Below are 15,418 nucleotides of genomic sequence, written 5' to 3'. Positions count from 1 at the left end.
TCACCCAGCCTAATGCAGTGCCTTTTGTTGCAGACACAGGAGCTAAAATAGGCCAGTGGATCAACTGATTCTCGGCCTGTGTTTATCCACAGGAGAAATTGTAAATGGTACAGACCACTTATTTATAAAAAAAAAAATTAAGATTATTTCCTCTCTACGAACTATTGCTTTACAATGTTGAGATTAATACGATGGCTCAGATCAGCCCACCGACTATATCTTGTATACAACTTCAGGGAGCTTTTTGCTGCAGCTGAATTGTCACATATGAATGATCATGCATAGCTTTGGAATCTTAGAGGGCCAGGTATAGTGAGGACGGGCCCAAGTAGAATTGTAAGATTTCTCTTGTGAAATTCTTGCAGAGTTCAGTGCCCAGCCATCCCTGACTGATGGCTCTCAGGGCATAGAGACTGTTGAATGGAACAGATGCCTCTCACTCTGGACTCTCCCTGCAGGCCATCACAATAGAGGATGTCATAACAAAGGCAGATGGGAAGGGCTGTTAACCGATTCATGTCGTCACTTCACACCTGCCTTGTTTGTTTGCCTTTAGTAAACATCACTTGATGTATGTAGAATAGGTCAATGTTCTATTTAGGGTTGCTATGAAAAATACCCACATATTATACATGAAGGGGCACTGATTATAATTTTTGTTTGTTTGCATCCTCGCCAACCTTCTGCAACCAATGTGTGTCCCGACCAATACAGCAGTTTCAGGTGCAGGCAAAGAAGAAAGATCATGCTAGCTTTGGTGCTGATTCCGCCCTGTGCATTTCCGCAGGCCCCCGTTTGGAATTAGCCTTAGCCTTGTCTATGCAGTCATTGTTACAATGGCTAGCTGGCCACAGACACATGCCCTTTAATTGACTGTGCTGGTTTTATTTTTCCCAAGGATCCATTGCACAATCCTGGGGCAGCGCATTCACTGTATAGTAAATGTTACAGCTTTACAAACATGCATGCACTATCCCCAGCGCACAAGGGTTTTCTGGGGAAAATGAAACAAGATGGTTGTGATCAGGTGGAATTGCTTTGTTACACCCGGTTTATGTCCTCATGTCACCCATATCTGACTGCTTCAAAAAAATCCTTCTGTTAGGTTTACACTTGTGACTGGCATTGTGCCATTTGAGCAGCCCATGAAATAACTTTAAAAGGGGACATCGTAGATCCTTCCTTTTTCTGGAGAGGGAAGCTTATTTTTTTCTTTTCCCAATCGAGAAATATTCAGTATAATTTGCTATGGCTCCATGCTCTCTTTTCTATATCATTAATTGTTATATCACAAACGTACATTTCTGAAATCATAGATTTGAGGCATTCAACATTGCTGCTCAAGGTTTGTCCAAGTAACTGTTTTGGCTATTTTTCATTTGAGGTTACTTTTATCCATTATATGCACATTGTAATGGATAAATTAACTGAAAATATACACAATGCACATCACCCCATGCAGGTTGGAAAATATAAAGTGTTTAAAGTCCTGTTCACAAGGAGTTTAAATTTGTCATATAAACAAAGCAGATTGAAATTAAATGTAAATCTACTACTGTCACAGCAGTAGAAGAGGAAAAAATGTGAAAGACATTTGCAAATTGTGTCAGAATATGACAAATTCTGAAAAAGTTAATTCAGGACACTGGGCTAAGATGTACGAAATCAAAAGAAACCGATTCTTGATGGAAACAGTATTTAGCACCATGAAATGTGACTGATTTAGCAGACTAATCCAATCCCTTACACAAGGGAGCTTGGTCGCTTTTTAGAAAAGCCATACATTACCCAGTAGTAATGTCATGGTGCCCAAGCTTCACTGGCTCTCACATCTGCAGAAACAAATTAATTTGCAATCTCATTTTTACCCTAAAAGACAATTTTCAAATTAAAGATGCAGAATGGAATGGAGAGCCAACTAAATGGGAAGCTATACTGGAGAGCAAAGACATCCTTGATAAAGCAATTTCCACTATATATAAATTATCAACTATCTCTTTAGAGGAAGATACAGCGCTCAGGGAGTGGGAAAAGGATTTAAACATCAACATTTCCCCTTCAATGTGGAATAAGATTCAGGCCTCAGTTCATAAATCATCTAGAGTGGCAAGAGTGAGGGAAATGAATTATAAATTCGTAACAAGATGACATCTTACCCCAGTTAAGATGAAAAGGATGTTTCCAGAAAATTCAGATATTTGTTGATGTGGCAAAGATAAGGGGACTCGTGTCCATATATGGTACAAATGAAAGATTATTGGGGAAAGATTTTGAAAGTAATAACAGAAGTAACATCTATAAATGTTAGCGTGGTGGATGCTCCATTAATCCTGCTAAGCCTAGGTAGTGACAAAAATGAAATATTGCGGGATCCACTTACCTTGCACTTACTGAATGCAGCTAGGTCAGTAAGACATTGGAAAGGTTCGGCTCCTCCAAGGTTTATGGAGTGGCAGCAGGTAGTTGAAGAAACTAGGAAGATGGAAGAAATAACCCATATACTTCATAATAAAAGTAAAAGATATTGGAAAACGTGGGAACCATGGGTATTGTTTCTGAATAGATAGTCTTATCGGGAGGTCTGGCTAAAAGAGGACTTAATGGAAGAATTCCACAAAATAGAAACCAGTTGGGGGTTTGGTTAGCAAACATATTTTTAGCAATAATATTTTAGCAGCATTGTGTTGTTATAACTGTTCAAGCCTTTGGCTGCGTGTGTATATTGTGCACTTTAATTTGCATGGCATATTGCTGAAATAGTCCTATTTGCTCTTAATCTACTTTTTACCTATTTTTTTTTTTTTTTGATTTCTGTAAATATAATATTTACGAAAAATTTCTATTGAAAAAAAAGACAATTTTCTAGTTGCATAAAGTTCTTCACTCCATGTTAGAGATTGACTGGAAGAAAACGAATAGCCTTTATTGATTTGGTTATGATAAACGTGCTCTTGAAGCCTTGTAAACTTGTAAGTATTGTTAAAGGATAAGTAAACATTTAAAATAAGTGGATATAAAATCAATGTGAGTGCTATTCTAAGAAAGTTTGCAATGAACATTCATTGGTTTTTTTTTTTTTTCATTCCAAGATATTAAGAAGTACATGTACTGTTAATATGAATGCATTTTGTTCCAACAGCACCACCTGCTGGTCAGTTTCCCACCATTCTGACCACTCACCACAAGTAGTCAAGGAAGTTGTCACGAGAAAGAAAGACGGCTGCTCTGATGATCTTCTACTTAAGAAACCGCTCTCAAATATTTCCTAATCAGAACAACCTTCTTTCTTTCTACTGACAACCTCTCTGACTACTTGGTGGTCAAAATAGTCGGAAACTGACCAGCATGTGGCACTGTTGTAACAAAATTCATTCATATTAACAGTACCTGTATCCCTTAATATCTTGGAATAAAAAGTAAATAAATAATGAATGGAAATGACAGACAATTTTTCATTCAGTTATTTTAAAGGTTTACTTGTCCTTTAAGAAACAAAAAATGTTTCTAATGTATCGCTTCCTCCTCCAAACTTTTGTTATTGAAATTGTACATAAACAATAAGATAATGAACTATATAGAAATCATTTTACATGAGAAAAGGTGGTACAATATCTCAGATAAACCACAAAGTAAATATAGCACCAAAGGTGCTAGAAAGAAAACCATTACAGGGTATTACTAACTTACGTTATCTTAAATATAAGCATTCGGAAATAAAAGTGCTCTCTGCTTGGAATTTAAAGTAAAAATCAAAAGGAATGTTAAGAATTAGGAAAAAAAATTAATTTTTTTCTGTATCTGTAACCTTGTTAATTGGTTAGAGCAGGGGCAGATTTTATAGTGGAATTAGCCATGGGCTGTGTCTGGTCCTTTCACCACTGTGCTGTCCCAAGCAACAGCCTACAGTGATGTATTTCTCTATTTGAATTCGTAACTTCACGCTTTGCATTCAATGGGATTTTGTTACTAGTGTGACAGCCTGAAAATCGGTACTGTGAAAGCGTGTGAGAATTCTCCATTCTTTTGACTGGTGACTTTAGGAACTCTCCCTGCCCATAGAGCAGCGCGTGACATGGCTCTCCCTGATGAAGATGAGATTACATAAATTAGATAAAAGGCTTAGTTGGAGTCCAATTAAACCTGCCTGCCTGCACAGTCCCGATCCGACCGCCCGTTTGCCGAATGCTAGGATCCGATCGGATCTGCCCGATATTGCCCACCTCAAGGTGGGCATATCGGAGGGAGATCCGCTCGTTTGGCGACATCGCCAAACGAGCGGATCTATCCATGTATGGCCACCTTTATAGTCTAGTGACCTCTGTCTGACAAGTTACAAGCCATCATTATTTCAATTGTTTTCCAAACCTTTAGATCGTAAGCTTGTATAGGCTTTCCTTCCAGCATGGTCGTATTTCTATTAGATGTTTAATTTATATACTGCTCTGCAGAATATGATGGGGCTTAATGAATACTTGCTAATATTTTCATGTTTCCACGTGATTGCTTTCCCTGGATAAGACCAAAACACTAGGATCTGTCAGATTGTTTACTAACATTTCTGAGGGACTTTGCCACTTTCATATACAAATGCATTGTATATGTGCTAGAATTACAGGGTTTCATATCTGGGACATGATTTTGACTAGACTGGGGTAGTCACCATCAACTTCAGGCTGAATAATGTGAGTAGATATATCTCCCCCTGCTGGTTATCTTCTACATTGTCACTCCAGGCCAAGAGATGCTTTCAGTGCTCGATACTCCATTTACATAATACAAACTTGAATAGTCTAAAGTAAGCTTTCCTTACTTTATGTACATTCTAGTTTTTAGATATATGCTGTGCTTCAATAACCTGTAACTAAATAATAAACAGTAAATTGTGCTGTATTTTGGTTTGGCTTATTTGGTTTTTGGTAGGGATGCACCGAATCCAGGATTCGGTTCGGGATTTTTCCAGGATTCGGTTGAATACTTCTGCCAGGCTGAACCAGATCCAAATTTGAATATGCAAATTAGGGGCGGGGCGTGAAATCACTTGACTTTTTGTCTCAAAACAAGGAAATAAAATGTTTTCCTCTTCCCACCCCTAATTTGTATATGCAAATTAGGATTCGGTTCAGTATTTGGCTGAATCTTTCACAAAGGATTCGGGGGTTCGGCCGAATCCAAAATAGTGGATTCGGTGCATCCCTAGTTTTTGGTTTAATTTTTTCCTACTTTGGATGGCCAGGCATTGTTCACAACTGATTTTTCTGTTGTATAGAACTCTCCGCCCATGAAGGTATTCGTCATTTTACAGTAATATAACCAACTGGAGACGATAGCATAGAACAAGAAATCATAATGTATGATTTCCTCCCACATGTTTCTTTCTAAAGTGTAACAAGCTTAATGCTGTTGCCTTTAGTGGCTGGAGAATAATGTTAGACATTAAATGTGTTTTGTTTTTTTATTTGCTGGATTAATGACCATGTCATCTCTCATCTCCAGAGTGCAGCAGCTGCTCCAAGTCCGGTTCTTGGGAACATTCCCCCAAATGACGGGATGCCCGGAGGACCAATTCCACCAGGATTCTTCCAGGTAGGACTAAGGTTATTTGCACATATTACTGGTAAACATTTCTGCAGGATTCTCCATGTTAATGCTGGAGAGGACCACTCCAGTACCATTCCAGTAACCCCTTTTAGAGCAGCCATCTCCTGGTGAATTAATGTATGAGTGAAAGCATTTGCTCTTTATTTGTAAATGATAATGCTGCTTCAAATGTCCTAAATATTTAGAAAAAAAAAATGGAAAAAAGTACAAATGGCTAATTAACATATGTTAATGAATGTAATTTGCAAGCCACTTAATTGGCGTATTCTTTTCAGCAGGGTCCTCCTGGATCACAACCATCACCTCATTCACAGCCTCCTCCTCACAACCCCAACATGATGGGACCTCACAGTCAGGTACTAATATGGCAGCTTAGTGTATGCTAAAAATTAAATTATACATTTCCAGGTCATGGAATATTTCTGCATTTTTTTTTTTAAATATTATTACTAATATGAACTGTACCCAAATTAAAACAGCCCTTTCTTGTTCTTCTACATCTGAATGAGCAGATTTTAGCAGACATGACAATACAGATATTGAATCTTTTATTTGGAATTCTTGGGGCTTGGGATTTTCCAGATAAGGGGTCTTTGTATAATTTGGATTATAATACTTTAGTCTGCTAAAGAACATTTAAACACTAAATAAACCCAATAGGGTAGTTTTGCAAACAAATTTCTGCATAGTCCGTACAAGTTACTGTTTTTTTATTACAGAAAAACAAATGCTTAAAGAAAATTGTAATTATTTTAATTATTTGCGTATATTTGTATGGAAGGTGTCCTTAATGTAATTCAGAGCTTTTTGGATAAGGGATCACACCATACTGTATTAAATTGTTGCACCTCAGTGGAAGGTTATATATCATGTGAAATTCAGATTTTTAGCTATGCCTTTTATGTTTTGTTACAGCCTTTTATGTCACCTCGGTACGCCGGTGGGCCAAGACCGCACATACGAATGAGTAATCAGGTATGTTGCCATCAACTGCTATGACCAAGATCAGGAAACAGAAAAATAATTGGCCTAATTTACAGTAATATTTGTTCATCTTCTTTCCATTTCAAAAAATCTATTCTTTGCCTAACTCCATCATCCTATACTATTGTTACGGTCTCCTTTGGACTAATTTAAAAAAGGTTTATACAGTCTCATTTTACAACTCTTTCACTTATCATTCCAGCCTCCTGGAAGTGTGCCTGGATCTCAGCCTTTACTACCAAACTCCATGGATCCAATTCGGCAAGGTAACCTATTTCACTTCATGAGATCACTTAACGGCTCCCTTGCACACTATAATTTCAACAACTTATTGTTTCTTTCCCTAAGGACACCCTGGCATGGGAGGCCCTATGCAAAGAATGAACCCTCCCAGATCAATGGGCCCTATGGGTCCCGGGCCTCAGGTAAGGGCTGTGTTTAATATCAGTGTTTGTTGATCATTCCTAAACATATTGTATTGTTTTTCTGTTTTGTTTTTTGCTAGTATGAATATGGCCTTGTGCAGCTCTTACAGCATGGACAGCGATTTGGTGGAGTAAAGGGGCAGTATGCCCCATTTTCTAAATTAGTTCAGTGAATAAGACTTGGGCAGAACATACTTTTTGCCTATTGTTTTGCACAAAAAAAATCAATGCTTCTTGAGCTATACAGTGAAAAAATGTAAATTTAAGCTTCTATTTTCTGGTCCTTGCAAGGTAGATAAGTTGTTTACCATTGCACAGGTAAATCTAAGTCTATTATGCAGAGGGATTGCATTGTGTGGTCTAATTATCTACCCTTGCTCAGTGTAGCTCATGAAATAGCAAACACAATACTTTTTGCCTTTATAATAATGTATTTTCAGCCCAGCCATTGATTGCTTTTTTTAAAAGGGGGGGGGGGTATACAGCTTAATGCAGAGACCGTATACATTTTTCTCCTTTTAGTTCTATTTAGAATCTTCTCAGAAACATTGACTAGTCGTAATGTATTTTGAGAGAGATGATAAAGCCGATGACAGTAGTTGATGGCATGTTCTTGGCCCTTAAATTTTTTTTTTTTTTTTTTTTAAAAACACCTAAATGCAAAAAAAGAAATATACCTTTATTACTGTAGGGTGAAGCTTATTTGTTTTTAACTTACTGTATGTATTGTATATGCCTTGTTTTAACCTACTAACACGCTTGTTTTCTTCTTTCTTCTGGGTTGCCCCCTCGTTACCATAGTCTGATCCTTGGTTATCGTTGCAGAATTATGGCAGTGGAATGAGACCACCACCTAACTCCTTAGGCCCTGGAATGAACATGTAAGGGGCAAAAACGTTTGGCTGAACTAGAAATTCATGTTTTTTGCACTAACTTTTATTGACTTGTCTTTTATTCTTGCCATTATTAGGGGTCCCGGAGCAGGCAGGCCGTGGCCAAACCCAAACGGTGGCAATTCTGTAAGTGTCACTCTAAATTAAATGGTTAAGTAGAAATATGGTTGAAAGTTGCTCCAGTCAAGTAATGAATAGCAAACAATCATCTTAGTTTTTATTGGTCTGTTGCAGAGCAATGAAAACAGACCTATTACTGGTTGCTATGGATTTTTGGTTATGCTGAGGAGTCTGTTCCTGGATTCTAGCACTGTGTTTTACTTGCTTTACTTGATGCCAGGTGCAATGTAGTGTTTAACCTCTGCATTTTTGAGAGTGCAATTTGTTGTGTCCTTGTATTTCTAGAGGTAGCCATTGGCTCTAAATCAGTCTTTTGAAGCTGCAGGAATGCACAGGGCTGCTCCTGCCATGGGGGCAAGGTGAGAAGCTTGCCTCAGGCAGGAGTGAGCGGCAAGTTACAAGGGGTGGCCAAAAAGTCGCCTCTTGTAAGGCAGTATCACATCATACCATACACCTAATGCATTTCCTGGCCTCACGCCACTTCTTCAGAAGTGGATGCTAGGAAAAATGGAAAAAGGCACAGTTTACATAGCAGATAACAGATAAAACACCATTGTGCTGGACGGGGCAGGGCTTATTTGTTATGTGCGATATAACTTGCATCTTAGGTTTTTTTTTTTTCCCAGCATGAATTGCTGGCGCATGACTACAGAGCAGCTTGCTTATATTAACTACAGTAGTCTTTCCGAAGCAAACACACAGCTTTTACCAGTGCAGGGCAACAGTACATTACATTTTAATTACTTTGATACACTTTAAGTTTTTGGTGTTACTGTTCCTTTAAAAAACAAAGATCAGAAAACCTTAGGACTCACTGACCCCTGAATCTTGTTACAGATACATAATTATATAGTGAATAAAGTACCCCCTCTTGTAAAATATAAGGATATTATAAGTTACCAAGGAGTTTCATGGCCCTATAAAAACACGAGGCCGAAGGTCATGGAACTCTGAGGTAACTTCTAATATCCTCATATTTTGCAACAGGGGTACTGTATTTATAATAATACACACGTTTCAGTGAGTCATGTGACAGAAATGACATCAGAACTCACCGTTTATAACTGATGACATCAGAACTCACCATTTATAAGGATATAATTGACAAGATATTCATGACTTTTGCGTATTATAACATTATAATTTAATTACTTTGATGCACTTTCAGTTTTTGGTTTTCCTCTTTCTAATGTATTTTCCAAGTTGATTTAAAGAAGTTAAGTGCACAACATACAAATCATTTAATTACTGCCAAAATCTCAAAAACATAAACTGCATTGTTTGGTTAATTCTAAATAAAAATCAAAATTAAACTACATAAACCAAAAACAATTGAAAACCCTAAAACAACTTTATTAATTGTACCTGGCATATAACTGTAGAATACAATCCAAAATTAACTAAACTATTGTTCTTAGAAACAAGATTTGTTCTGCCATATCCTCCTTAGAATCTGTTAAATCATATTATATTAAGTGCTTGTATTTAAAGTTCTTTGGCAACTGTCTCCAGATACTCAAAACTGTTCCGACTTCACAGCTCTACCTTCCTATGTGTGTATATACTGTATTTAATATAAATAATTGAATTTTTCCATTTTTTTGCTGTTCACAGATTCCCTACTCCTCTTCCTCACCCGGCACATATGGGGTAAGTTGGTTACATATAAAAATTTGGTAAGGCAGCACAGTGTCACTAGCACCATGTCTGTCGAATGCATGAGCAGCATTGTTATTTCTTTGTCATATCTACCTTGTATGCTTTGAGAAAAAAAGTATAACAAATTAACATAATAGACTTATAAATTTAAAAAAACTTTTTTTTAATAAATAAGGGTCCCCCTGGAAGTGGAGGTCCTCCAGGAACACCCATAATGCCCAGCCCTGCAGGTATGTATGTCGGACAAACAACGATAATTTGCTTTAAGTGGAAAGTGCCTGTCTATAAGCCAGGGTGCAACAAATGGAGATATTCATAAAATATTTGTAAGCAACCATAACTGATTAGTCTTTGATTTGGAAATAGTTTTTCTTTTCCTTTTTTTTTTCTTTCTAGAGTCAACAAATTCAAGTGACAACATCTATACAATGATAAATCCTGTTCCACCATCAGGAAATCGTTCAAACGTAAGACTGAATTTCACTACAACAGAATTTAGATCTATCAATACATTTGTACCTTAAAGTAACTTAACACCAAAAAGTGAAAGTGTTTTAAAGTAATGAGCATGCAATGTACTGTTGTGCTGCATAGACTCTAGTATAGTTTCTGTAATCAAGCTGCTGTGTAGCCATGGGGGCAGCCATTCAAAGCTGAAAAAGAAATAAAGGCACAGGATCAGATAACAGATAAGCTCTGTAGGATACCATGGGATTTTTCAGAATATATGTTATCTGCTGTGTATCCTGTGCTTGAATGGTTACACAGCAGCTATATAAACTATAGTAGTGTTTCTGAAGCAAACACACCCATTTTGCCAGTGCAGGGTAACGGTACAAATATAAGCTAATGATTCCCCTCCTTTATTCAGTCATCAGAACATTTGCCTGTGTTTTGCGCCCCCTCTTTGACAGTTGTCTGGCCAAAAATGGGGCAGGTTTAAAAATCCTGTTGGACAAGGACTCCCATCTGTGTGTTCATTTAGTCTTCTCCAGACGGGCCTGCATGTTTGATCCAATGGGATACAGATGGAAGGCCAAATTAGGCCCAGATCTGCGTGTTTGGTGACCTCTCCTCAATCTGGCTGTGTGAGGCCTGTTTTAGATTTGATGATTTTTCTTATTTGCACATAGAATGTCTATGCATTATTCATGTGTGCAATTCCCAAGTAAATTAATATCTTTATAAATGCACAAATTTGGTAACGGCCTATGTTACTTCAATAGGTCAGACTGCCTTATTTGAAGACTTTATTTGACATAAATGGAAGCTGTTGCACTGTTCCCCAGTTAAACAGAGCCCTGGCACATGAAGGCATCTTCAACACTCCAATTACTCTAGTTGTTCTGGAGTCTTCTTTAATCCTGTTTTATTTTCTGTAAATGTTTGTTTTTGTCACTGGGGTGTGTTTTGTGTGCATGAAAGTACTTCTGCTTGATGTCTCTATTAACCGATCTCTACTATAAGCATATTAAATGAGTTCTGTGTAGGCTTACTTCTATACAAGATTATTTATATCTGACATTTAAATTATTTCTGTAACCAATTGACATGGATGTTGCAATCCGTAGGCCTGCTGTTTATCCATTGCTTACAAACTTTAGTAAGATGCAGGAATGATGGCGCTTAACAATCAGACCATTCTGACTTCTATATTTTCTGTTTAGTTTCCAATGGGACCTGGCTCAGACGGCCCGATGGGAGGCATGGGTGGGATGGAGCCTCACCATATGAATGGATCGTTAGGTAAATATTGGTAAAATAAGGCTTTCGATTTTCCATTTCCCTTAAAGCCTAATTCTTACTACCTCTAAATAGTTGTGTCCTGTTGCAGTCATTTATGAATGGCTCGACTTTAAGTGAACTGTTCCTGTGATGTAGACTGTGATTATCTTAGACAATTTTGTTTTTGTTTTGTTTAGCAGCTCTCTACTTTGGAATTTCATTAGCTATCTGGTCACTAGGGACTAGTTTACCATAGCAACTATGCAGTGATCTGAATAAGAGGAGTGCAAATAAATATGACAGGGCCTTAAACTACCTTTTTAACAATAGACTTTGTAAATAAGTTAAATCCATTATTTGTGGACTGAACCTGATTAATTATTTTTCTTCTTAGGGTCAGGAGACATGGATGGACTTCCGAAGGTAAGTGACTGCTTGCTTTGATCAAGGGGCATCAGTCCTTTGGTTGATAGCATTTACTTATTCACTCCATCTGCAACACAGAACATCTATGGAAGCAGAGAAATGAATTTTGTATAAAGAACACCCCAAAATAATGAAGGTGCAAGTGCATGTCTAATGTGACTTCCATGGACAATAAATTGATGCAGCTTTGCATACGTAACACTTTTTTCCCACTCTGATGCCACAAATCTAATTTAATTTTTTTAGGGAATATTGAGCATTCTTTATGTGCAAAATATTAACTGTATGAGCTTGATTCTAAAAGCATATTGTCTGTCTGTTGTCCATGCAGAACTCCCCAAACAACTTAAGTGGCATTAGTAATCCTCCAGGGACACCAAGGGATGATGGCGAGTTAGGAGGGAACTTCCTTCATTCTTTCCAAAATGACAATGTAAGTCTCCATTGGTATCCACTGCAGGTTGCTCACCGCTGCCGTTCCACTACATGTGCCATCACACTGTCTTTGGCTGTTCTGATCTAAGCGAATGTTTTTGTGCTTTGTATGGGCATTGCATACAAAACATTCATGTTGATAATGTTGGTGCCAAACAATTAAAAAGCCACTGATCAGTTTCCTCTTGGAATTTGTCCAGTGGATATATTGACGGGTATGTATATACTCCATTAAATACCCTATATGCTTTTTTCATTGCACTCATCAGAACTGACAGCCAAGACTTACATATAGATGCAGAAACATCACCCACACACCCTGATTGATTGTAATGTATAATTTCCCCTTGCTTTTCCTTAGTCTGTTTAAAGGTGCTGCTGACTGTGACTTGAATATGCAGCAGTTGGTCTTACAGGGTATGACCTTTCTTTTTGCTTCCCATAGTGTCCTAATCACCTTAATCTAAATCTACTCAAGTGCTAAGTTTACATCAGTTTTTGTTTTTTCTTAGTGGATTTTGTGCATCCCTAATTTAGCTCCATTTTAAGGAAATACTATTTCTTGGCCACCAAAGAGCATAGTCTGATGCCATTGGGGGTGTAGCCAATCAAACACAATCATTCTTATAGAGCAGCTGGGTTTACGTACAGGCAGGTGTTCATTGCTACGAGAAAAGCAACATTTTCCTGGAAAATTGTCACATATACATTGTTTTTAAAAGCCTGTTGTAGTCTTCCAAGACATTTTTATGGCCCCTCAATTCCATTTGAAGAAATCATTGTAGCTGTTGAGGCAACATTTTATTTAAATAGTTTCACCAAACATATAGAATAGTGAGTCATTAGCATGGACAGCACTGAGTGCATTTCTGTTAGATGGTATTCCCACCTTTTCCTTGAGTGGCACCTACAGGATCATAGTAAATTTTGGCTGAGGCTTGTGTGATGGATAGTATGTTTCACACGGGTCTTCTCTTACAGTACTCTCCCAGCATGACAATGAGCGTGTGACCTCCTGTATCTTCTCCTAGAGACAATACTCAACTCCGCTGCTGCTTGGAAGGTCACCGTGATAAAGCAAGATGATTTGTCTGGATGTGAAAGGGTTCCTGGGACAGCTCCCCAGGTTTGGTTTTATGCAATAAAAAGGCAAAACTTTTTATTCCATCAAACATGGAGGACAAAACTCTCGAGACATGAAAATTGCTCTGAGGATTTATATATGTACAGATTTTTTTTCCCATTTGCAATAGAAGAAGCTTCAATTAATGGATCTCATTGCTGTCTCCCTTTTTTTATTCTATGTCTGTGACGTGATATTCAAGGAAAATAGTTGAAATAGGAAATTTCTTGTGTCTCTAGCCTTCGTTTAATTTTTCAAACAAACTGAAGATTTCAGTTGCCCACATCCCTCCAAAGAATATTTTTTTTATTTCTTTTTTTGCGCAGTTCCCCCAAGACAATATCAATTAAAATGTGTATTTGTTACTGTGCAGAGACTGTTCAGATCTGCACATGAGTCTCTCTTTACCTCATGAAAAAAAGACTTGATGTTATGGTGAAACACCCAAGACTTTCATTTTCCTCCTCCCCTTTCCTGCGAGTGCAACTTTACTCCGTAAGTCCAGGACAAAAAGGAAGATGGTCTCACCAGAGAAACCGTTTTATCTTTCATTTCTTTTCCCAGAGAGGAAATACTAGCAAGATTTGAAGGCTTGAGATTTAGATGGCAAAACGTATTTTTAGTGATAATAATGCAGACTTTTGTAAGCTCCCGTGAAGAAGAAAAATCTGAAAAGCATGTGGAGGAAAGTACATGGCAGAATATCTTGTTTACAGCCCACAGCTTCCCTTCCATTTTTTTGTCACCACTGCCTGGTCTTATTTCTTACTGTACCCTTCTCAGCCTGGAAGTCTGCCGCAAGCCAGCATCGTATCTGTTTGCTTTTCTCATTCTGGATCTACATAAAAGATTGGTACCTACATGCATACATGTTGTTTTGGTTCAATGATTGTTTAATAAAAGGGATGGTATTCTGCACCTCACCCAAGTCCTGCTTGAGTGGGATGTTGGCTCAGACACTGATCACAAATTGTGACATTATTCTATTTTATCTTTTGTTAAAAGTAATAATTTGATTTTGCCTAGTTTTGGGCATTATTATTATTGTGCATTTTTTTGTCAAATGGCTGGAAGGAGGGAAAACCAGCTCCTCTCAGGACTATCTCATGGGAGAAACTTGTTATGTATTTGAAAAGGGATAGTTAAATTATTGTCTCTTGCTATAGGACAGCTTGGAATGAAATGATTAACGTTCTCCCTCCATGCTGGAAAAATTTAATAAACTGAACTGAACACTCGATATTTGGATTTTCTTTCTTACTGCATTAAAGAGCAGATGATATGCTAATATCATTAATATAGGAAAAAATGCTCCTTTATTGATCTTTATAGGCAAATAATTTACTAGTAGAGTAATAAAAAGCAACAGATCCAACAGTCATGACATTCATCCTGCTGATTCTGTGTAATTGAATCATTGATTGAGGCTTGTTCCAAACAATAGCAGTGTTCCAAATAAGCTTGTTCCAAATAGCAGTGTGGAGTTCAATTAGTGAGGCCATTCATTCTGTGAAGATCTGTGTAAAATGGGTTGTTCCAGACATTGTTCAGAACAGCGTACTTTGATTAAAAAGTTGATTAGAGAGGGTAAAACATTATAAAGAAGTGCAGAAAATGAAAGACTGTTTAAAATTATCTCAAATACTTACCAAAACCTGAAAGACAGAAGAAAACTGAAAAATACCATTTGAACGGATAGAAGAAAAGCCAAAATGGCACACTCTGCCAATGATCAGCTCCAGGAAGCCAAGCTACCGCAAGAAGCCCTCACAAAGTCCTATTGTTAAAAAATAAATAAATAAAAAAAAGACATGCTGAAGAGGTTACAGTTTGCTAAAAATCACACTGACTGGTCTAAAGAGAAATTGTGTAATGTTTTGTGGGTTGATAAAAGCAAGATTGTTCTTTTTGAACAATCACTAGACAGTGGCACAAGCATCATAATATGGGGATGTATTTCATACTATGGTGTTGGGCCTATTTATCACATACCAGGGATCATGGATCCGTTTCAATACATTAAAATACTT

At 37.5% G+C, this 15,418-nt stretch overlaps 1 protein-coding gene across 6 annotated transcripts in view; it reads left to right on the top strand.

Annotated features, from left to right (window-relative positions):
- Positions 1-14,626, top strand: part of ssbp3.S (single stranded DNA binding protein 3 S homeolog) — a 31,914-nt gene extending 17,288 nt beyond the window's left edge. Inside the window, exons 5-19 of one of the 6 annotated variants that reach the window (XM_018260924.2) lie at positions 5,494-5,583; positions 5,874-5,954; positions 6,514-6,573; positions 6,785-6,848; positions 6,931-7,007; positions 7,809-7,888; positions 7,978-8,026; positions 9,635-9,670; positions 9,855-9,909; positions 10,076-10,146; positions 11,347-11,425; positions 11,799-11,827; positions 12,162-12,263; positions 12,627-12,682; positions 13,247-14,626. In XM_018260924.2, coding sequence (XP_018116413.1) covers positions 5,494-5,583; positions 5,874-5,954; positions 6,514-6,573; positions 6,785-6,848; positions 6,931-7,007; positions 7,809-7,888; positions 7,978-8,026; positions 9,635-9,670; positions 9,855-9,909; positions 10,076-10,146; positions 11,347-11,425; positions 11,799-11,827; positions 12,162-12,263; positions 12,627-12,635 — 882 coding nt within the window. In that variant the 3' untranslated portion in view covers positions 12,636-12,682; positions 13,247-14,626. The remainder of the gene's footprint in view (positions 1-5,493; positions 5,584-5,873; positions 5,955-6,513; positions 6,574-6,784; positions 6,849-6,930; positions 7,008-7,808; positions 7,889-7,977; positions 8,027-9,634; positions 9,671-9,854; positions 9,910-10,075; positions 10,147-11,346; positions 11,426-11,798; positions 11,828-12,161; positions 12,264-12,626; positions 12,683-13,246) is intronic. The other 5 variants (XM_018260919.2, XM_018260920.2, XM_018260922.2 and 2 more) reach the window with 5 other exon arrangements.
- Positions 14,627-15,418: the final 792 nt, after the last annotated feature.

Source organism: Xenopus laevis, chromosome 4S (assembly GCF_017654675.1).
Source record: "Xenopus laevis strain J_2021 chromosome 4S, Xenopus_laevis_v10.1, whole genome shotgun sequence".
Taxonomy (NCBI): Eukaryota; Metazoa; Chordata; class Amphibia; order Anura; family Pipidae; genus Xenopus; species Xenopus laevis.
This window is presented reverse-complemented; position numbering and strand designations above follow the sequence as displayed.